Source organism: Lactuca virosa, chromosome 6 (assembly GCF_052849685.1).
Source record: "Lactuca virosa cultivar CGN04683 chromosome 6, Lactuca_virosa_CGN04683_v6, whole genome shotgun sequence".
In the NCBI taxonomy this organism is placed as follows: domain Eukaryota; kingdom Viridiplantae; phylum Streptophyta; class Magnoliopsida; order Asterales; family Asteraceae; genus Lactuca; species Lactuca virosa.
Window position 1 is genome coordinate 17,731,689 of NC_136431.1, and position 24,977 is coordinate 17,756,665.

The following is a 24,977-nucleotide window of genomic DNA, read 5'->3' on the forward strand; positions in this document are numbered from 1 at the left end:
CCCTTGAGACGTATTCTACAACTTGGTTAAGATTATTTATTCTAAATAATCTTTTGTCAAAAAGTCGTTTTCGACCCCTATTATCTCTAAATTGACTAGCCCGGATCTACGGGCGTTACAGATTTTATGATTTGTATTTTTTTTTTTAGATTTTTTTTCAATTTTTTTAAGGTGTCCTCACGAGTCATCACTTTAAAGAGAGTCTTCACTGAAACAGGGCTAGGTTAATGTGTTTCTTACATTTATTGTGTGTTAGAATGCACAAATAGAAATTTAGTATAATTAAATAATTATTTAATTAAATAAATATAGATATTAAATGATTTCCATAATTGTATGTATATTAAATGATATCCGTAATTATAATTCTCTTTTTATGGAAACTAATTAAATTTGTCATTAATGTCAGCAATAACATTATTTTAGAATGAATTCACATCTAGGTTTTTATGTATGAATTCATTTTTTGTTTCAGGACTCAGTCACTTAAAATACAATAAAGTTGCATTGAATATTAATAACGAGAGTGTATTTTACTATAATACACTCTCATTCTGCTAGAATACACTCTCAATTTCTAGATACGAATTCATTCTGAAAAAATATTATTGTTGACATTAACGGTGAATTAAATTAGTTTCCATAAAAAAGAATTATAAGTTTGGATATCATTTAATATACATATAATTTTATTAAATTTTTATTTGTGCATTCTAGCAGACAATAGATGTGAATAACATTTGAACCCATATATATATATATATATATATATATATATATATATATATATATATATATATATATATATATATATATATATAGGGTGAGGTTCAATAGAGAACCATAATTAACCAAGGAACCAATCTTTTTTTCAACTTTTACAACTTATTTTTTATCAAAAAAAAACTAAAAATACAGAAATTCATAACTTTTTATCCTTTTTCCAATGATATTAAATTCGATTTTTTTTACGTCAAATTCACAATGTGAATCTTTGAAAATTCACAACGTGAATCCGGATTCACACGGTGAATCCGAAAAATATTTTTCACATTCACAATGTTAATATATGAATTTAGATATTTTTAGATTTTTTTTTCGGTAAAGAATAAGCTGTAGAAATTGAAAAAAAGGATTTGGTTCCTTAAAGAACCAATAATTATGGTTCTCTATTGAACTTTTCCCTTTATATATATATATATATATATATATATATATATATATATATATATATATATATATATATATATATATATATATATATATATATATATGAATGTCTTTTTGAGTAGTATGCCTTTCTCACAAGCAATTTTTTGTCTTTCATCTAGAATGCGTTGGTGGTGATTAATTATTGAAACGATAATTTGAGTCTTACTTGGTTTTGGTTATCGTATTTCCTTTTCTTCTTTGGACAAGAACTCAATGCAACGTCGGTAGGATGGTTGTTTGGGCATTGGCGGTGAGACAAAAACCTATGCATAACAGAAAAGGTGGTGATCTTACACAATAACTTTTTAGTCATACATAACAATTTATGTTTTATACAGTTGTATAGTACAACAATTTAATGCATAAGCAATTGTGTATGGTTACAAAATGTTGTGTACAAATCACTACCCTAACAGAAATAAACAAACACAAAAGAGTTGAAACTTCATAAAGTAGGCTTTTATCGTGTCTAAATTTTGGAAACATGAAATTAATAACAAATTCTAGTAGTTAATGATCTAACTAAATATGAAAAAAAAAATTGGGAAACCACAACTCCTCTAAATAAAACAGAATAAGAAAATCGGCTAAAATCAGAGGGAAGTTGAAATTGAAGGGGAAACGAGCATTTTTCGCAACGACGGTTGGGCAAACCGTCTTTGCAGGTATTTTAGGAGCTCCAGCCCGAAGAGAGCTTCTTGACGATTTAAAGTAGGCCTCCAAATTCCAAACGGATCAAAAGTTATGTCCATTTTAATTTGAGTATTTTTTTTATCCCGTTTATTATTCTCTCATTTGGCCATGAAAGCATGAGCTAAATCTTTAATCTGCTAGCGTCATTCTCCCTTAATATCATACAACTCGACCAGTAGACCTTGAGTTCTCATGATAAATAACTTCTTCTTGCTGTTAGTATTTATAAATATAAATTTATGTAATATCAGTTTGTTTAATTGCTAATTTTATTTAGTTTTCACTAATTGTTGCTAATTTTATACTTACTTTACTAAGTAAGGGTCACTTCGTTTGGTTTGAATATTCAATCTGTAATTTGAAATTGCTTAACTTTTCTTAAAGTATAAAAAGGTATATAAAAGTATAGAAAAGGGTGGCTTTTGGTTCTTGCTAGAGTTAAATAGATTAAAGTGAATTACCAATAGTCCAACACTATTAGTGAATATGTACCCACAGTTCTCTTAGAGTCTATTTATTAATTATAGTGAAAGTACCAACGATTTGTTAATATGAATTGCCAAATTTCTGATATGATTAATTTGTTTAATTCATTATAAAGATTAAATTAGAGTAAATTTATTATGTATTATTCAACTTTATGTTTGTATGTATATCGTTTTTCAGGTCGTTTTGCTTCTTCAACTATTTTGATTAATATACTGACTATTGGATAGTTGATGTTTTTACTTAATTTATAAGTTTTAGTTTTTATGGATACAAATAGCGGTCTACCGGGTAAATCATTGGTTTCTTCATATCAATGTTCAACTCTTGGGGTTTTAATTAGGAGTTGATCAGGACAAGATATGCAGCATACTACAGTGTATATGGTCCAAAGGGCAAGCCCTCTTCCATATCTTTGCAAAAACAGAGAGTTGCAGGACGGCTGAAATGCATTTAGTTCTTAAGAATACAAACATTTTTGAAAAGAAAATGTGTTGTATTTTTTGATTTTTGATTTTTTTTTTTGTATATTGGTTCGGTACAAATAAATGATGCATAACTAAATCGTTTCATCCAACACATGAAAAACCTATTGATCAGTTCTGCTTATATGTAAAAAAGTTTTAGCTCATACTAGTTTTGTAGGGTCAAACTTGAATTGGTCTTGCTCAGCACGCTATATATCTTCGTGCTTCAAACCTATCCCTTACTTTCAGCAGATGGTTTTCTAATCAACCTTAGACCGTTCTTTGAGAAAATGATTGTCATTTACCGAGCTACCCTATGGCCACAAATTCTTTTAAACCTTTATGAAAATTAAGGTTTAGGCAAAGAAAGATAAAGTAAACCAAGAGTATGCCCCATCTAAAGATAGAAGAAGTCTACTATAAGTTTTGTATCGTACTAGATTCAACTTAATAGAGGAAAAAGCTAATATAAATTTTGGAACTCAATTGAACAAGTTTGGAGTTGAGCTCAAGCATTTAACAACAAACCCAAAATCCCAAATAGCTTGTGGGTAGGTCGGGCTATTTACTCATAAGGCCATAACCACACTCCTAATTTTAATCAACTAATGCATTCATGAAAACGTGATGCCTAAACAGAATTTTCTATTTTAACATAAAAGATATACTTTTCAGAATGCATACGTTTTGTTTAATTTGAATAAAATAGGAAGCCTCTTTTGTTCGATTCGTGTTTTTAGTAATTAACCTTTTCAGGAAAATCATAATTCCATTTGATTTTTTTAAGCAACCAACAAAAAATAAATATACTCTTTTTGGTATATTGTTATGGAAAATTAGAACTTACTTTTAGTTGGTAGCATAAACAAAAAATTAAGTGTAAATTATTATAGTTGGTAGTATTTTAAACAAAAAAAATTCACCCAAAGTTTTAGAACTCTCCCAAAGACTAACAAGCTAAAACATGTATTTAGACGTATAAGCTAATTTTTTTAATTTATATATAATAAATATAATATTTTAGAGGTAAATACATTTAAAAAAAAACATAATATGTAATCATATACAAAAAAAAAAACAAAAAAAAAACATTTACATTATTTCCTTATTCATAAAAAAATACATATCTTTTTACCTATCGATTTTATATAAATTTTTATTGTCAAAAATATATCATTCAATTTTATTTATCTGATATAACAATTAAATATTACCTGATAGTAACAATGTCATATATTTGATCTCTTATAATGTATCACAATATAAAACTCGATCACAACCATATTAATTTCTATCGAGTTTTATATTTCTATGCATGTACTATCAACAACAACTATAACATCACTTAAACGATTGACTAATATACTCTTATTGGGAATTTGGATACAATCTATATCTATATCTATCTATAGAAATAATATAAGTTTCTTTTTTTCCAATATAATTGTTTTTCTATGTTTTGTCCAATATTTTATGAATTTAGTTTTTAGAGATTTATATAAACACAATGAAGAAAAAGACGTGTAGGAATTCACCACCATAGCTCCCTTGCTTTCCAGTTTCCCCCCAATATTTTAACAGAAATAACCCACTCCTCTTTCTAGTTCACGTCGCCTCTGATCCCCATTTCTCCCACAACCACAAAATGCTGCCCTACGCCTCCCTACAAGACGCCGAAACCGCCATCGGCCGATCACTTACCGCCGCCGAAACCTTTTGGTTCAATTACTCAGCCACCAAATCGGATTACTTCCTCTACTGCCACAACATTCTCTTCCTCTTCCTCGTCTTCACTATCGTCCCTCTCTTCTACGTTTTCATCGAACTCCTCTTCTCTAAAAACGTTATCGCTTACAAAATTCAACCCAAAGTCAAGTTCTCTTTCGCCGATAATCTCAATTGCTACTTCGATGTAATGCGCATGTTCCTCCTCGTCGTTGGACCTCTCCAACTCGTCTCCTATCCTTCGATTAAAGTAAGTCTTTTCGATTTTCGTATATGGTTGGGAGTTCTGATTTTTGTATTTTTTTGACCTAGTTTACTGATTTGTGATTGCGGACTTACATCGAGTTCACTTTTTATTGATCTTATTGTTTTCAAGCTGAAAATCACTTTTATTTTGTATATTGTTGGCTTCAATAAGCGACTTCACTATTCTTTTTTTTATTCTTCTTAGTCACGCCGTGGACTCCTTTTCAGTTGAAATCTCAATCTCATTTTGAATACAAAGTTCATATTTTTTTTAATCTGTTTATGGCTTTTTTTGTGATTGTTACTGTAGACTACGAACTTTACTTAACTTACCTGAATCACAGTTGGTCTATAAGTTTCAATCTTAGCACGCTTAACGTAGTTTGGTGATTTTACTTCTATTAGCAATCTAATTATGTAAATTTCGGACCGAATTTGTGGATATTGGTTGCCAATTTTACACGATTGGATTTCCATTTTCTTGGATCTTTCTTATTAGTTCCATGTCATCTTTTTGTTGTTTGATTCGATCAGAACAAATGTGTAATCTCACTTCAATCTTTTATATTCTGTGTTTGATTCCATTGATCTTTTAATACAGTGTAAATCTATTTATCAAATAGCATCATTACGCCTAGGAAAACAAGATTCATTTTTACAGTCCTCATCTAATCAAGTGATATCCAGGCACTTATGACTTCACAGTTCAATCCATGTGCCAAGTCTCTCCCAGAATTTTATTCAAATTTAATTCTTTCTTTTATTATCTTGATTGTTGGGACATTAAGGAAAAAGCTACATGATGCATTACTACTTTTCTTTTTCCCCTTGCAGATGATTGGGAATATCTTACTTTCACTTTAAAAATCTGTAGGAATATTGACTAACATACTAAAAATTACTTTTTTCAGATGATTGGTATCCGGACAAGCTTACCCCTGCCATCACTAATGGAGATCATCTCTCAATTGTTTGTTTATTTTCTTGTTGAAGACTTCACAAATTATTGGATCCATAGATTTTTACATTGCAAATGGGGATATGAAAAAATTCATAAAGTTCACCATGAATACACATCACCTATAGGATATGCAGCTCCATATGCACATTGGGCTGAGGTTTTGATCCTTGGGATTCCATCTTTTCTGGGACCCGCCATGGTTCCTGGCCATATGATTACATTCTGGCTGTGGATTGCTTTGAGACAGATTGAAGCCATCGAGACTCACAGTGGGTAAGTAGTAAAGTTCAAAGCTATAAGTTATAAGTAAGCATGCTTTTGCATTAAACTCAACTTTTTGATATAGACTTTTATTTTTGATGAATTGATGATTAATAATGGATTAAAGTTAGGCCTGATTAAAAATAGTATGATCTTAAGTATAAAAATTGACTTTTGGCCATGGAAAATGATCAAATTACTTTTCCCATTCTAACCCCACCCATCCTTTTCCTTACCCTACTTTTTGTGTGTGTTTTGCTTTCTACATCTTTTTTTGTTTCTTTTGTGATGCCCTCAAAGGCCAAACATATCATCAAAGTTATATTTACATTGAAATTTTAAGCAACAAATAGTAAATACACTTTTGCAGATATGATTTCCCCTGGACATTCACAAAATTTATCCCTTTCTATGGTGGAGCTGATTATCATGATTATCACCATTATGTTGGTGGACAAAGTCAAAGCAATTTTGCATCTGTCTTCACTTACTGTGATTACATTTATGGAACAGACAAGGTACTATAAATTTATAAATTTATAAATTTATAAGTTTTCTTCTGCTCTTTTTTTATTTTAAATTACTAATCTGGTTTTTGTTTTATCCAATCAGGGCTATCGTTACCAGAAGAAAGTCTTGGAACAGGTAAAGATCATATTTTAAGAGAATGATTTTGGTTATTAAAAAATACTGAAAAAATGAATATAAGAATCATAATTCTGTTTTGATGTATTTCAGTTAAGAGATGGAAAAGGAAATGATGGATCGAATGCTTCAGGACAAGATATAAAATCTGAGTAGCCATGGATATGGAAATCTCTTGTTGGTATTGATTTTCAGAATCCTTGGTAGTTTTTTATGAAAAAGTTTGGACATTTTCTGTTTAGGTTACTAGACTTAAACTTGTGTTAGTTTTTGAATATTTATATCAATAGTTTCATTTCACCTCATATGTGCATCTTGTTCCATTTGTACCTCTTTTTATATTAAAACGCCATTTTGCTTTACTTGATATGACTAGTCATGGCTTAGTCTAATATATGTCTCTTCATTGTTGAAAATCAATGAATGTATCTTCTAATATGTGTAGTTGATGCTTTATTTTATCAATAGGTAATGTAGATAAGCTTGTAAAGTTGCCAATTATTACAGATGGTTGTTGTGATTCATATATGAAAATCATGAAGATGAAGATGAGCCAAAGGATTGGTTCATTTAAAGGGGATATGTAGGTTGCAATCGATAACGATGAAGAACAACTCATAGCTATAACATATACAAATAAATAATATAATACCTATCTAAGAATGATAGAATTGCAAAAGAAAACCATATATTATCCAACATGTACATAACATTGCTGAATACGAAGAACATTCGTTTAGATGCTAAAATTTTCAAATTAAGCATGCGTTGCTTGCTCAAGTATATAGAAAACTTTCTGCGACATGTAACAATGACATATATGTGAGTATGTGAGTAACTCTACTTGGTGGATATATATATATATATATATATATATATATATATATATTATATATATATATATATATATATATACATACTTCCTCAACAAGATCATCATTAAGGAAAGCATTTTTGACATCCATATAAGATAAATCCAAGGAGACATGTGTATCAATTAAGAAAAAAACAATCAAAGAAGATTTTACATGAAATTTAGAGAGATAAGAGAACATTTTGTATTGCTAAAATATGACATGACAAGATATCTCTAAGTGATTGGGGATCTTTTTTTTTTTTTTTTTTTTTAAATGGCAAATCTATTATATTTCTAAACTACTTCTTAGTCCACTTATGTCCACAACGGGACTTGAACCCTCAACCTTAAGGAAGGAGGACAACATATAATACCGTTAGGCTGGAAACCCTTTGGTTAAGTGATTGGAGATCGGATCCCAACATCGGTATACTCTTTGCTTGATCCTTTAAAAAACAACATAACCATTAGTAAGGTTCTAGTTTGGAGCGTTCATATGCTATTGGATCTAAAATATTGGTTTATACTTTACTTTTCTAGGAAAATGTATTTTTCTGTAAAGTAATATGTGTTTACGGTTGTGTTTACGGCCGTGAACCCATTCACGGCCCATGTGTCATATATATAGGTGTTAGGGTGAGGAGTGATAGAGAGAGAGAGAGAGAGAGAGAGAGAGGAGCTTAAGTGTGTGTATTTTAAGGTGTTTTAGAGAGAGAAAGTGAATCTTATGTAAGGAGCATCATTTCATTCATCAATACATTCAAGATTCATATTATTCTCCTTCTCCTTCTTCTATTTTGATCTGGCATCATCCGTTTGATCGGGATTCCGCACCATCAAACGGATCTGATTGATACACAAGCAGATTGGGGACTTACAAGTGGTATCAGAGCTTGGATTGTATCAATCAATTTTGTCAGATCTGGAGCGTATTTGATCTTATTTTTGAAGGATTTTTGCGTTTTTGGATAGATCTTTGAAAAATAGGGGGTTTGTTATTTGTGTTTTTGATAAAAACGAGTTTTTGATCGAGTTTTGGAGCAAAAAGGGGTGAAAAACGTTGTTTTTCACGACATCTGAAGCAGTGTTTACGGCCATTGAAGGGTTTACGGCCGTAAACCCATTTACGGTCGTAATCAGTTTGCGGCTAGGGTTTCTCGAACTTCACGGCCCACTTGCTGGTTCAGAGCCTCTCTCTCATTCAGCGCCTTGCTGGTTCAGAGCCTCTTTCTCATTCAACGCTCATTAAAAAAGGAAAGGAAGGATTTTTGGAGTCGCCAAGATTCGAACTCGCAACCTCTCGCATCAACAACCAGCGCCCCTTCCAACTCATCTAGCTTGCTAGATTTTATTCACCTTCCGAATTTAATTCAAAAGGACTCCATTTCGATCCTATTTTCGCAATATTGTCATTTTCAGCCCAAAAATCAATTTCTTTTAATTTTAAAATCCATTTTTCATCCAAAAATTTTAGTTTTTAATTTTTGACTTTTATTTTTGACTTTTGACTTAAAATTTTGACTTTGACTTTAAAGTTTGACCTTTGACTTTAAACTTTGATTTTCTCGTTTGACTTTCAAATTTTCAAATTTAACTTTTCGGTTTGACTTTTCAAGTTTGACTTTTAAGGTTTGCTTTTGAGTTTTAAGTCAAAGGGCATATTTTTAAACAATGAGTTCCTCAAACATTCCGGTCAATGAAATTTCGTGCTCTCAAACTTGCTTTAAAATTGTTAAAAATTTACATGAACACATCGATTTATTAAAAAGAGAAAATGGGGAACTTAAATAACTTAGGAAAGGCCTGAAACCATTAAAAGAACAATTAGAGGCCAAGACTAATGACTTTAAGAAATTACAGTCAGAGTATAGTGACAAATGCGTTCATTATAGATATCTTAAGAAAGATTTTGATGATGTGATTGTCGAACTTAATGCATTAAAAGCAAAATATAATGATGTTGAATTCAACTTTAAGAAATTTGATGTATCAAGTAAGGTAGTTGCATCAATGATTGAAAAACAATTAACATTCAAAGATAATCAAACTAAGGGGTTAGGGTATCACAGTGTACCACCTCCCTTCAATGACAACTATAACCCACCCCTTGAGACAAATGAGGAAGAAATTCCTACTCAGTTTGGCCAAACCCATGTTCCAGTTTCAGTTAAGACTGAACCATCTGGACCAACTGAGGGTGTTGAGGTGAAGAATACTGATGTTTCTACTTCATGTGCAGGTAAAGTAGCGGATGATGAGAACAAGGAGAACTCCATTCAACAAACAAATGACTCCTTGAACTCTGAATATGTTGCTTCTAATCAACATGTTGTTGGTAAATACAGGCCACCAAAACAAGCGAAATCGACGACCTGTTGCAAGTGTGCTTGTGGGAACAACCAGAAACAAGGCAAGGGTACGCCACCAGGGGCAGGAAGAAACAACTTCCCAGTGAAGAAAAAGACATGTTTTCACTGTGGAACACCTGGACACGTTGCCAGAAACTGTCCAAATCGCCCATACGTTCCTTACTACGCACAAGGGTGGCAGAACGAGCCAAGAGGGAGATTTTCCAAAAGAAACCCCTCAAGGCCACGTTCAGACAATGGCGACTGGAATGCCACGAAGGGAAATAGTTCAACTCACAAGGCCAAGAATCCAACTCCCAAGACCAAGAATCAAAATCCCAAGGTCAATAAGGGAATGCCAGCTAAGAAGTCCAATCCAAGAGATGCTCCAGTGAAACAAAGACTGGTTAGGTCAAAGCCATCTCGACGGCCAGCTTCAAGTTCAAAAGCAAGTACTGAGGCACCCATCAGATCAAACAAGAAATGGGTTAAACCCGACTACAGATGGCTTCCAAAGGTTCACTCTCCCAAATCATCTAATGACGCTAATATTTCTCCATCTTCTGTTTGTGATAAGCAGGACATGACATGGGAGAGAGTACCTTGCATTGATGATAAAGGTCAACCCAGTTTCAAAATGGATTGGGTTCCAAAGACCAACTGATCCCGCTCTGTGTCGGAGCAGCTATGGAGGCATATCATCAGACTTCGGTTTGTTGATAGTGGCTGTTCCAGGCACATGATAGGGGACATCTCTCAACTGTACAACATTCAGAACTTTGTTTGAGAGTATGTGTCCTTTGCGGGAAAGGAATAAAGGAAGGGATCACTCATGGGGTTTATGCTTAACGATGTGAAGAATTTTTGGATCTGTTCTGAGATTATGCGTGTTGTTCTCAGACCTTCTGGATGCAAATTCAATCGGTGACTTACGGTTTGAGTTTTCTTCTCTATACTCCTGAGTTTATCTTAAACTGATTCATTTTGAAGACAATTTTTTTTCTTTCTTATAGTTTTTTGTTTGTAGGTATTATTGGGAAGTGATATCAAGAAAGTGATAACGGGCAGTCTAAAACATGTGTAAGGGACTGAATCTGAATTGTCTAGACTCTGTGTTCAATGTGCTGGTAGGCATGAAGGATTTGACAGTGTGGATTTGGATAGGATTGTTTGGACTGACCATACGACGCTCGGGTAGATTGAGCAGTGAGATAAACACGGGAACCCACGGGATACACTAAATTAATACGCATCTAGAACAGTGGTTCAACTTTTCCTTGATGTACGGACTTATGTCCTTAATTTTGGATCTGATAGGGCAACTGGGGGGTTCTGATAAAGTAGGTCTGTAGGAAATTATTTTCTTGCTTTCTATCTGTCAGTCATATGTTGCTTCCTCTGCGTGATTGGAAGAGATCTGGCCTGGAATGCAACATATGCAACTCTATTTCTACGCACCTCCTTATCTATGAAATTCTTTCTATCTGTTAGCCATATGATGTCCCCTCTGCGTGATCGGAAGATCCGACCTGGGACACAGCATATGCAACATTCTACCTCTCAATCCCTCTATCTCTGTTAGTCATATGTTGTCCCCTCTGCGTGATTGAAAGAGATCCGACCTGGGACACAACATATGCACCTATCTCTAAATCTGTCTTCCTCCTTAATAATTGTTTACTCACCTAAAGTAAGGAGTTCTTTGGAAGTTCTTGATAACCAGGGTATATCGGGAAGTGGGGAACACGTTCTAGTGCAACTAAAATTGAATCATTTAGAGGTTGTGTGTAGATCTCGCTGCTTAATTTAAGTGGACAACAATACCCGTGGTCGTCGTTAGCTAAATGGTATATTTGAAAATTTTGTCGATATCCTTCATGTTTAAGTGGACCACAATACCAACAATTGACCAGATTTATTCATGAAGGTGAATGTACTGATAAACAAGTTTAGACTGTCTCACAACTTTGATCCCAAATTTTTTTGTTTTTGTTAAATTTGTTCATAGTTTTCCTCTATGCACAAATTTAGGGGGAGAATTAAAAAAAATTGCAAAAATCAAACAAAAATCAGAAAATTCAAAAATCAAACAAAAATTAGAAAATTAAAAATCCAAAAATAGTGTTATTTCTGTTTTATTTCTTGTTCAAGAAAATCAATATATATATATATATATATATATATATATATATATATATATATTTGTTTCTATTTTATTTTTTTCAGAAAATATAAAAAATCCAAAAATATTGCGTGCTAAGTTTTGTTTTAGTTTTGTTTTGTCTTAAAAAGTGAATTCAGGTGTAGATGAGACTCATGGAGAATGTATCGAGATTTTCTGAGCCAAAGCTTCATCCGTGATCATCGAAGAATTCTCATTCGAATGAGCAAGAAATGAAGACTATTCTTTCAACATTCAATCCTTCAACCCCAGAAGCAAGGTGAAGCTGACTTGAAGATTATGTGACAAGTTGCATTGAAGCCTCCTCAATCAATTTCCTGCTATCTTGTACCTGCTGAAGTGATCCAGAAGATTGTTTCTCTCTGATATTCTCTCTGAAGATTCTCAAGCTGAAAGCGCTATCTTTCAAGAATCTTTTCAAGAAGCATCCTCACCCAACGTTCGTTAAAAGTCAAATTTTGAAGAAAAGCCCAAGTGCTCAAGATGAAGTCATTTATTGAAGATTCATCAAGTTCATCTTGAAGCTGTGAAGAAATCGAAGATAAACGCTGAAGCCAAGCTCCCAATGAAGATTGACAAGAAAAGCCAGCTACATTTTTAGGGGGAGCTTGTTGGGTCAATTAGAAAAGAAAGCTATAAACCAAGGGGGAGATTGTTGGGTCTAAAATATTGGTTTATACTTTACTTTTCTAGGAAAATGTATTTTTCTGTAAAGTAATATGCGTTTACGGTTGTGTTTACGGCCGTGAACCCATTCACGGCCCATGTGTCATATATATAGGTGTTAGGGGTGAGGAGTGATAGATGAGCAGATAGAGAGAGGGGGGGAGCTTAAGTGTGTGTATTTCAAGGTGTTTTAGAGAGAGAAAGTGAATCTTATGTAAGGAGCATCATTCCATTCATCAATACATTCAAGATTCATATTCTTCTCCTTCTCCGTTTTCTATTTTGATCTGGCATCATCCGTTTGATCGGGATTCCGCACCATCAAACGGATCTGATTGATACACAAGCAGATTGGGGACTTACATATGCTTATAGCATGATAAAACATGCACAAACTCGAAGTAGATAATAAGCATGTAACATACCATATAGTAGCTTGTATGAATATATTTTAGAGAATGGAAGTATGATGGTGATTGATGGTGTAGACTTTCGTGAATGTTTTGGACTATGGATGGCGATAATGATAGTACAAACTGTACTACAGATGTGCCTGTGTTTTCTTTTATCATGACCATTTTGTTCAGAGGTACATTGACACGAGTATTGAGGGACAATACTTTGTTGATGTGGAAATGATGGAAGAGATGAACCCAATGTTCCATAGCATTGTCAACATGTCATACTATTATGGGTGGATCCCTAACGATTGCAACTCTTGTTTTATAGTTATGATCATCAAGACTATGGACATATGTATTTGTATCAGAATCCAGACCGATTAGCCTTATCGGGTCGCCGTATAAAATAATCTCGAAAGACTTTGAAAATCGAATAAAGCATGTTGTTCGGTTGGTCATTTGTGAATTTTAACCGACCTTTATTAAAGGGAGACAGATATAGACGGTCCTTTAATTATGAACGAAACAAAACGAAATTGATACAAAATTGAAATCTGAATTTGTGTTCTTGTCAAGTGTAAAAAACATGACGTCGTATTCGTGTTCAAGATTTGACACGAAATTGACATGTTTTTCGTGATTTGTAAGATTAAATTTGAATTAAATCAACTAAATGTTTATTTTATTTTTATTTTTTCATGCTTGTTGTTTTTATAATGTTTTAATTGGGTCTCATGTTAGTAAAACAAAAAACAACATTTGTCCGAATTATATAAAAAAATTTGTGTTGTGTTGTGTCAGCTAAAGACACTACACGACTGCCCTATATTCGACCCCTAGTTCTTTAGGTGTCTTGGAAATGGCTATTTTTCATCCTTTTATTCCCCAATGCAAAATCATTAATCACTTGGAAATCCTTAGAGATGCAAAACTAGAAAAGCAGTAATCATATATGTAATGCTCTGATACCACGTTTCGAGTTGTATAGGAATGATCAAATGATTAATTAATCAGAAAATATAAGCAATACGGGCAAAGGTTATGCTGAGTTGTAAAATGTTGATCCCGGCTAGATGTGCCTTTTCTAGTTTTCTTAATGTGATATTGGGCCTTGTTCTTGTAAGAAGGTAATCAAATCAAATTATACTAATAAACAAGATAAAAGGAGAAAGTAGAGATGGGCTCACTTTGATTTATTAAATGTTTATGAGTATTAACCATTATAATTGTCAAAAATCTAATTAAACAAAGATTTTAAACATTTGAATAAAAGTTACATAATTTTAGACAAAAGACCAAAAACAACTATTTCTTAAGCAGCACATACGTCTTTGTTTTGGCCCAAGAAAAGCAAAACGTGTTTCAAGTTTATGAAAATTATTATTATCTCAATTCAAAGTTTGTATTTGTATGTTCCAAAAACAGTCAGTTAGGGGCTGTTTGATAGGATCTGAATTTTTAAGATCTGAATTTTTAAGAGATCTGAATTTCTAAGAGGGTCTAAAATTTTAAGAGCTGAATGTCTAACATGTTGTTTGGTTGAGACCTCTGAATTGTTGTGCTGAATTAGGGGCTGTTTGATAGGATCTGAATTTTTAAGATCTGAATTTTTAAGAGATCTGAATTTCTAAAAGGGTCTAAAATTTTAAGAGCTGAATGTCTAACATGTTGTTTGGTTGAGACCTCTGAATTGTTGTGCTGAATTAGTAAAATGACCATTTTACCCTTCTATTTTTTTTTATTAAACTCAAGTGTTTATTTATAAAATAACATAATCAATTTCTTAAATAAGTATAAAAAAAATATATAAACACCATATAAAATCCAAATTTAGCATAAATCAAAATTAAACACAAATTCAAAGAATATCCCCTTCTCCTAAACATTGAAAGTTTGTACATTTCTTTTTTCAAGATCATATGAGAACTCACTCAGCAAAACCATCTTCTTTGAATTGGGATGCAACCATCTAAAGCCTCTATAGTTCTTTGGAGCCATAGATCCGTCGTATGCCACATTCTGTTCATAAACACCATAAAATGCACAAATTATTGATGTAACTAGTCAAGGTCATATGGGTAATTCCACTTACTTAGAATTCAATTCAAACAATTAGACACAAAAAATTAAACACAAATAGGCAAACAAGAAACAAAATTAACACATTAATTAGGAATGACAACCAAAGAACAAGTTAAGAGAGCAAACTTTTGCAACATGTTCAAGAGTGATAGCCTCTGCGATGATGTCCTGCCTCAACTTGATCTCAACATGATGCAAACATTGAACAGGCTCAAACTAGGTTGCAGAATCTTCAGAGAAAACAGATGAATCCCATTTTGCAAATTGTAGGGTTCAGTGTGTTTCACCACCATTCCTCCAACAACAACAACTGTATAGTCAATAGTTCCAAGCCCATCAGTACCATGCTTTTCTATTTCCATTTCAATAACATAAATATGATTTCATGAAATCATATCAATTATTTACAAATATCATATCCAGTGAAACACATAATAATCAAGCATAAAATGCAGAAAACAGATTTGAACATTAAAAAATCAGAAAAAAAATCTGATTTGAACATAAAAAGAGATAAACTATCGATTGGAACTCAAGTTTGAAGAGTAATCGATTTTCAGATGAAGAAGAGAAAGTTGATTTCGTTTATTTCAGACCAAACCACTCATTAAAACAGAAAAAATATCGAGTGTGGGGGAAAAAGGGAAGAAACGAACCTGGTTTGTCGGAGACGGAGGCGGAAGCGTCGTTCTAGACGGCGGCGGCGACGACGTAGGAATGCACCGGTGGCGTTGAAGGCGGCGGCGTCGGCTAGCAGCGTCATCGGCGAATCTGGTGGTGAAGGGAAGAAGAACGCACAGAGGGAGGAGAAGAGGAGGCGTTGTTTTGGTGAAGGGTCGATCGTTTAGGGCATAATTGGAACGCGTGTGTTTTTTTAAAATTCAGATGTTGTTTAATATCTGAAAAATTAAGAGGTATTTACAACTTTAAGAGGTAAAAAATAAAATGCAAACAAACAATCTGAATCTGAATTTTTAAGACATTGCCTCTTAATTTTACAATTAAGAGGTAAACAAACAGGGTCTTACATTCAAAAAATTTAACTATATCTATTGCATCATTTGTCCAATTTTAATTAAACGAACTCATATATATGATCGAGTTAGAAAAATAAGATAAGAGAAAAAAATCAATAGAGAAGGTGTTAATAATTTGCCATTTAATTTGATTGAAAGCCGAATGAACACAACGTAATTTATAGATAATAGAGGTATGCCATTGGTAAAATCTATTTAGATCTTATCTATAATCTATAACTAGGTGTAAGACACATATATTATATGGGTTAATTAAAAAAATTAAATATAAATGTCTAAATATTTAAGAATTTTGGATTTATAAGAAAATAAGAAAAATAATGAATTATTAAAATTGATTTTTTTATCTTTTAAGTTTAAATAAATAAACAAAATAAACTAATGAGTTTTAATTTGAGAATTTTAAAATAAAAAGGTAAGTCCATTAATGAAATTGATATTAATTTATTACTATATTTATTGTAATTATTACATTAAAGTATTATGAAAAAGTTATTAAAATAGAAAAACCCATAAAATGACATGTGGAAAAGAAATTAATTCAAAATAACCACAAATGAAATTTGACAAATTGAATGAGAGTGTGATATGTGGCAAAAAAACATTTATTTATTAGAGTAGATTTAGAATATATTCATGAAATGTTATATATATATATATATATATATATATATATATATATATATATATATATATATATATATATATATGACAAAACTTCAAAAATGGTCTCTGTGGTTTTCGAAAATATCAAGTTTAATCCCTAAGTTCAAAAAACCTCACAGATGGTCCATGTGGTTTCAAAACTTTTAACATTTGGTCCTTCCGGCTCACTTCGTTACTATTTAGCCGTTAAGTAAGGGGTATTTTTGTCATTTCACTACCCAGGGACCATTTATGAGGTTTTGTATTACTTTTTTTAAAATAAATAAATAAATAAATAAAATTTAATATGCAAGGGGTCCCACCTCTCTCTCTCTCTCTCTCTCTCTCTCTCAAAGCAAATGTGTGTGCATTTCCAGAACTACAATCCATGGAAGAAATCAAAAGTTTTACCCACAACCCTTATAAAAAAACCCCAATTTTGTTAATCTGCCCTAATTCATATCATATCAATGGCCAACATTTTAGAAAATACAACAAATGTCAATCACATTAGATAGATCCAAAATTAAACCAATCAATAAACCAGAAATGGATGAAGATGACGAAAATCAGTGATGCTCTTCCAGTTGAGCTATATGTGTATTTTATCATCGACTCCTATCCACCTCCAAATGTTCCTCCACGTCGCCTTCACTTGACCCACCTTCTTCATCCTCTTCGTCATTTCAGGAGAACGAAGTCTGATCAAACCTTTCATCGATCCATACCCACCAACACCCCATTCTTCTTTCGCCATGTCAACTAAAATGACTCGAGATGGAGAAAAAGACGGTGTCTGGAGTACAAGAGTAACAGGGCATGGAGAAACTAGAGATGTATTCAGTTTGTGGGGAATTAGTGAAAAAAATGGAAAACAATAGGGGTTTTTACCCTGTGATTTCGCAGGAAAATCTCTACCTGAAACTCAATGGATGAAGAAGGATATAGCGAGGGATTTGCTTGGGATTCGAAAACAGAAGGAAATGGGAGGGAACTCGGAGGTTCTCCGCTACCTTTCTTCTCTGTTGAATAAAACTTACTAGGACCTGTTGCGATGGTGGGTTTCTTCAACTGGAACATGAATACCTGGATCGAGTCTTGTAATCTCAGAAGAATGGTGAATGGGAAAGTGGAGTCAATTTCTCCAATGTTGGGCTTGTTGAAAGTCAAAGGAGTACAAACTAACCATCACATTGTGCAAGCTGTTTGATGCATCTCTTAGACCCACGAGAGAGAGAGAGAGAGAGAGAGAGGTGGGATCCCTTGCATATTAAATTTTATTTATTTATTTATTTATTTTAAAAAAAGTAATACAAAACCTCATAAATGGTCCCTGGGTAGTGAAATGACAAAAATACCCCTTACTTAACGGCTAAATGGTAACGGAGTGAGCCGGAAGGACCAAATGTTAAAAGTTTTGAAACCACAGGGACCATCTGTGAGGTTTTTTTAACTTAGGGATTTAACTTGATATTTTCGAAAACCACAGGGACCATTTTTGCAGTTTTGTCTATATATATATATATATATATATATATATATATATATATATATATATATATATATATATATATATATATAGGTTTAGGTCTATGGAAAACAAAAAATCCCTAAAAAAACCCAAAAAATCAAAAAAATGCATAAAAAAATACTTAGAGATCACAAATCTTTTTTTTGAATTTATATATACAAAAATCGCTACTTTTTAATTAAATTCGCTGAAATTTTTTTTGAAAAAAAATCGATTTTTTATTTTCTTTTTTAGCGAATTAAAAAAAACCTGCGATTTTTTGGTATATAAATTCAAAAAAAAGATTTGTGATCTCTAAGTATTTTTTTATGTATATTTATGATTTTTAGGATTTTTTTGTTTTCCATATAACCCTTCCCTATATATATATATATATATATATATATATATATATATATATATATATATATATATATATATATATATATATATATATATAATTGTCACAAATATGAAACAAAATTACATATATGGTCTTTGTGGTTGGCAGAAAACACGACTGCAAGTCGTTTTGAGTAATTTTTAACATGGTTGGTCATTTTCAAGTTTAAAACTCACACGATGGGTCATTTTGACTAATATGGTTGGTTCTTTTCAAGTTTAAAAGACAAAAGATTGATCATTGTGGTTGGCAAAAAAAATGACTCGTCGTATGTGTTTTAAACTGAAAATGGTCAATCATGTTAAAAATAACAACTTGTGGTGGTATTTTTTACCAACCACAAGGATCATTTGTCTAATTTTATCTAAAAAATAATATATACATGCACGGTTGCACTTGCAGCATTTGATGTACTACTGAATTTTAGTCAAAATAATGATTTCTTTGATTAGAATTTCAGAATAATTCTTAATTCTTATAATTAAATGTACCAAGTAAATATTGATCCATCATAAAATAAAAAAGAAGTCGATATCATCTTATAGAAAAATTAGAAAATTTATGATACAAATTTTGGTTCAACTATTTGATAACAGAATAAATAAGTTATTTTCTATTTGACGTCAATATTGATTATTATTTGTGTATGTGTATGTAGGTAAAGTAAGAACACATGAAGAATAAGAGACGAGGGTATTACACAAAAACAAACAAATGAGAAAAAGGTGTGGACGGCGGCCCACCACCACCAACCCAATAGTATAACAAAATAATAATAATAATAATAATAATAATAATAATAATAAAAGAATAAATAAGTGGAATGTTTATTTATTTTATTTTTTAGTTAAATAAAACTCATTTTTCAACTAGGACTATAAACTCTTTAGTTTTAATAGGGTGATATACCAAGGTCTTGTCTGAACTTTTATCAAAACTCACACGCATTGAATGTCATAAAAGCATACAAATGACACACAAATGCATGTCTACTCTTTCCATCAAAGCAATCACACCCTTAATTCACACTCATTCTGCTCCACTCACACCTGAAAGAAAGCTAGCTCATCTAGCTCATGTCATAAAAGAAGACGACACACATTTAAGTGTCATAAGCTTACGACACGCATTGTGTGTCATTAAAGCCTCTGTTATAAGCGAAAACAATACATATTTTTGCGTGTCATAGATTTAAATGTTTATTTATTTATTTGTTTGTTTATTTATTTGTAGATTTACTAGTTTTCAAATTAAATGAGAATTAATGTCTCATAATACAAAATAAAATACATATAGAAAACAATCCATTTAATACAATAATTGCATAAAATTTCAAGTTCAATCATTACATTTTATAAAAAGACAAATATAATCTCAAACAATCTTATTTCTAACTTCTTCCGGTGTCTTAAATTTCTACTAGTCGTATCCTATTCATCCGTAATTTTCTTATGTATGTCCAAGGGAAATGTCAAAAATTGTTCACACAGGTCTCCATCAATCACATCCTACATAAACAATTAAATTTTTTCGTGTAAAAAACGTAAATAATTTTTTTTATAATATAATTGGGGGGTGGGGGGGGGGGTACCTATCCTACCTGACAATCATATAAATTTTATAAATGCTCAAGGAGATAAAGTAATTCTAAGGTGAGTATTCATGGTTACATATTGCTTACAAAAGTTGAATAAATCTTCAAGAGTGGGACCAAGTATATCTATCACCAGAACATTATAGTCTCCTTGCACACCAAACCATTTCATACTTGGAACACCAGTTGCATTAGTCCAATTGTTGTAATTAATTAAAAAATCAATAATAAGTGAAACATGTTCGTGAATTCTATTAAAAGTGTGTTCCTTAAAATAACAATTAACCGGGAGAATAGAGCACTTACCAGGCATTTTAAATCATTATACTTTGAGAATATACAAATCTTAAAAGGGTTCCCTGTAACGACCCGAACTTTTCCATTATGTCATTGAGGTTAGTTCCATTATGTTTTTCCGTTAAGTTACCTTTGTGTTGGGTTAAAGTTAACTGTTAGGGGCCAAGTGTGCAAGAAAATGATACTTGATCATATTGAGGGGTCATGGGATAATTTTCTCGCACTCAAAGGGCCTAAAATGGAAGTTAACACATATTTAAACATCACTAACCCTAGAATACGGGAATGCAACCCTAATTCCAACCTCCATCTCTCTCTTTGAAGCTTGTTAGGCAAGAGTTACCATTTGTGAAGTGGTGTGAAGATTTAGTGAAGTAGAGTGGTGTTTTGGTGTTATTCTTAGGAGGAAATCATCAAGTGAATATCAAGTCATCTTCCCCCCTTTCTTCTCCTGTAAATCTATCATATTTCTAGAGGTAATCATATTTTCCTTCTCATCTCATGTCACTTTCTTGTTGCAAGTCTTCGTGGTTGGGGTGGCGGCCATGTTCATGCACTCAAGGTAGTGTTATGGACATGTTGGAGATGTTTTGGACACCCAAATGCTTACCACCATGTATAAGACCCATCTAGATGTTATTAGAACCACCTTTCCAATCGAAATCCTCATATGGATGGTCAGAAACCGAACTGGAACACGAAAGATCATAAATCTCGAAGTTGCTTGTCACGTAAGGCTACGCACCCAGACCAAGCGAGGCACGCCTGAAGAACAGTTTCATCTAGTTTTTTGTTTAATGTCATTTCTGATTTGGGTCTTCATGTCCTGTTGTAGGGTGATGTTTCCTTACTTTTAGGGTGACTTCCTCTCTTCCTAACTCATTTCATTTGGATTAGAGGTGAGTCAATTATTGTAGCTTACTAAGTACATGATTTTGATGCATGTATGTTTTGCTACAAATTCATAGCCTTGGCTTGTGTGTGAGATGTTGTAATCTGAATTCTTAATGATGTTTGGCTTCTAAAAAATATGTTATATTATAGTAAGAAATAATTTAGGAGAAATGTTATGCTAGAAATAATAAAATGATGTTTTTATGTCTGTAATGAGTGATAGGATCATGCTAGTGGTGAGGACTTGATTTTTGTGATTGAAATGTGATAATATGCATGTTAAGATTTTGTTTTCTCATGATAATATGAAAGTAGGGAAAATACATTCTAGAAGATATATTGTTGAAATGAATATTCCACTACACAATCAAGTGTGAATTTATGTGGTAAAATTGTAATTATGCCTTGTTGTAATACTTGGTGAGTTTTGTCATGTCTATTCTATTTGATGAGTTTGTCATGCTAAAATGCTATTTGGTGACTCTTGACATGATAAAAGATAATTGGTGAGTCTTGATATGTAATATGCTTTATGTTGAGATTGTAAAAGTATAATGTTATGAATGTTGAGGTAACAAATGTTGCATGCATAACCCACAAGAAAGACTTAATAATAAACTAAATTAAAGGGATATACACTTAGTGGGTAGTTTCTTAACTCTAGGTACATATCCTGTTTGGACATTTTAGTGACAGAGAGCTGCAACCACAGTTGGGTCCAATGGCTTTTTAGGTGACCATTTGGGCACATGGTCCTAATGTGTGGGGCTGGAGTGATGTTGGTGATCTTGGATGCTGTGTACAAACATTACATTTGAATGGGAGGTATGTATGTTCACAAAAATACCATTTGAACCACTCTCGAACGACCATGCCTTGGGCGTAGTCGGAGTAGTGAATGCGGAGAACCAGAGACAATGTCACGGGTGAGAGTCGCGGCTCACTTTGTGCATTAGGTCTCCAGGTCACGTTAATAGCGAATGGGGACTTTTGGTGAGGTTAGTGTGTCTTAGACCCTACATACGGTGAGAACGATAAGTAATTAGTTGGTGAGTCTAGAGAATAATTACTATAGGTGAGGTTTAATGTGTAATTAAACAAAGTATAATGTTTGGTATAGAACATGAAATGTGGATATGTGTAGGTGTGTATGATTTATATGAAATATGATTGTTTATATATCATTTTACTTGGATTGAATTACTATTTTGATACCGAAACTTGATATGTTGTGTGTTTTCCATGTTGCTTTGATTGGTACAGTAAGTTAAGAAGGAGTGAGACCGTGGTGAGTTAGGATGCAATTTTTGGGTAGTTATTATGCTTAGTATGATACCACTTTGGGACACTTGGTTGAGTTTTCATTACATTACTTTTGAGAATTTCTTGGGATAATTTGTGAACTTGTTTTAAATTTTGTTTATAATAAGTAACATTGGTGATGTTTTCTTAATAAACAAAATAAGACTTCTGCTACCGTTTTCTGATTAAAAGTGGTTAAAATAAAAATAAAATTTTGGGTGAAAAATCACAGTGTTACACTCCCCCTCAAGGGTAAAATCATCCAAAACAACAATATAATGAAAAGGTCAACCCCTTAGCTAACCCAATAAAGGATCTGTAACAACGTAAATTTCCAAAACAATTTTTCATTTTTAAATCGTACTTTTAATCATAAAACAATATTAAAACATAATGTATCCAATGTCATCATCACAAAACAATTCCCGGAATCTCAACATAATCTCTATGAGTGTGTACTGATCATGTCGGCGCCTTCCCGCGATCCTCACTGGTACCTGAAACACATAACACACAACACGGTAAGCATAAATGCTTAGTGAGTTCCCCAGAATACCACATACAACACATACGCCACTCGAGGCTACAGTACGACCCTCCGGTCGATGTGTCTCAGCGGGACCCTCCAGTCCCGTAACTCGTTGGACCCCTGGTCCGGTCATAGCTCGCCGGACCCTTCGGTCCAGTCTGTGTCGTTGGACCCTTCGGTCCGGTCTATATCGTTGGACCCTCCGGTCCGGTCTATACAACACATAGCATACATATAAAACAATGCACATAATCTCATATATGCACATAGCATACAAGACCCTATGGTCTACACATAATTACCACTCTAGGTAATGTATAGTGAGAAGACTCACCTCGGGTATCTCGGATGATCTCGCTCACGAATATACTGATCTAGCCCCCGCCTAATCACATACACAATATCCTCAAATAAATAATGGCTCTCAAAGGCTAGATTAAATCCCCTTCTACGATCCCTCAGAAGGGTAAAATACCATTTTACCCCTCCTTGACCCAAAAGTCCAAATGTTGACCAAAACCCTAAAAGTCAACAAAAGTCAACGGTCAAACTTTGACCCGAATCGTCGAGTGCACATGGGCGACTCGGCGAGTCCATGCGGGTCCTCTGAATCCTTCTAGCCTCTCTTGGCTCGTTGAGTCATCCCTCCACTCGACGAGTTACACCTATCACGAATCGCGGGGCAACCCCGACTCGACTCGTTTAGTACACTAATGGACTCGGCGAGTCCCTTCCATGGCAACACTAAAAATGACCTTCTGAGGTCAGATCTGCTCCTCTAACCTATAGATCTGACCTTCCCAAACACGATAATCACGTAAAGGTTCGAACTTTAGGACCATGCATCACACTATCACCTCTATATGCCAAAATAACCCTTAATATGATAACCTAAGCCCCAAACTCATAAAGGACTGCATAAAGCTGGAGAATAGGGACTCTCTGGACCTCTTAAGGTCCAGATCTAATAACCATTTCACCTTGGGACCTCACACTTTCCAGATTTAAGCTAAATAAGGCATAAAGAAGCCCTAGGTTCAACCAAATCAACAAAATACGAGAATAAGCATAGATTGATACTTCCAACAGCTTCCTCTGATCAAATGGAAGTAGATTCAAGCTCCCCAACTCGCCTAGCTTGACCTTCCTCCTTCCTTCTTGCTAAAATCCACAAGAAATGGTGAACAATGGCCTCCTTTCTCACTCACAAGGCTCACAGATGCTCTGGTACTCTCAAGGACGAAGGTAGCCGCAATTAAGGGCCATAAGGTCCTTTAAATAGGGCACATGCCCGGGGATTTAGGGTTTCAATCCACAGCGCAGACTCGTCGAGTCCACCCTTTCCGACTCGTCGAGTCTGTTCATTAATCCAGTCAGCATTCGCGGTCCTACTCGACGAGTCCACGACCCAACTCGTCGAGTCCCTCTCTTTTACTCAAAATAAATGATCAAACATAATACCTGGAAATCCGGATGTTACATTTCTCCCCCACTAGAATCAGACTTCGCCCTCGAAGTCTTGCTCCTCAAACAAC

General features: G+C 33.3%; 1 protein-coding gene across 1 annotated transcript; it reads left to right on the forward strand.

Annotated features, from left to right (window-relative positions):
- The first annotated feature begins 4,386 nt into the window (after positions 1-4,386).
- SMO1-1 (sterol-4alpha-methyl oxidase 1-1) lies at positions 4,387-7,001 on the forward strand. Its single transcript, XM_079056747.1, has 5 exons — positions 4,387-4,833; positions 5,741-6,063; positions 6,422-6,569; positions 6,664-6,696; positions 6,790-7,001. The coding sequence occupies exons 1-5, from the start codon at positions 4,504-4,506 to the stop codon at positions 6,850-6,852; spliced, it is 897 nt and encodes a 298-aa protein (XP_078912873.1). The 5' UTR covers positions 4,387-4,503; the 3' UTR covers positions 6,853-7,001.
- The last annotated feature ends 17,976 nt before the right edge of the window (positions 7,002-24,977 follow it).

Bases quoted from the DNA above. Each gene is read 5' to 3' on its own strand.
- SMO1-1 (XM_079056747.1), top strand. From the start codon at position 4,504: ATGCTGCCCTACGCCTCCCTACAAGACGCCGAAACCGCCATCGGCCGA. The intron at 4,834-5,740 runs GTAAGTCTTTTC...TACTTTTTTCAG, and splicing joins TCTCCTATCCTTCGATTAAA to ATGATTGGTATCCGGACAAG. The intron at 6,064-6,421 runs GTAAGTAGTAAA...ACACTTTTGCAG, and splicing joins GCCATCGAGACTCACAGTGG to ATATGATTTCCCCTGGACAT.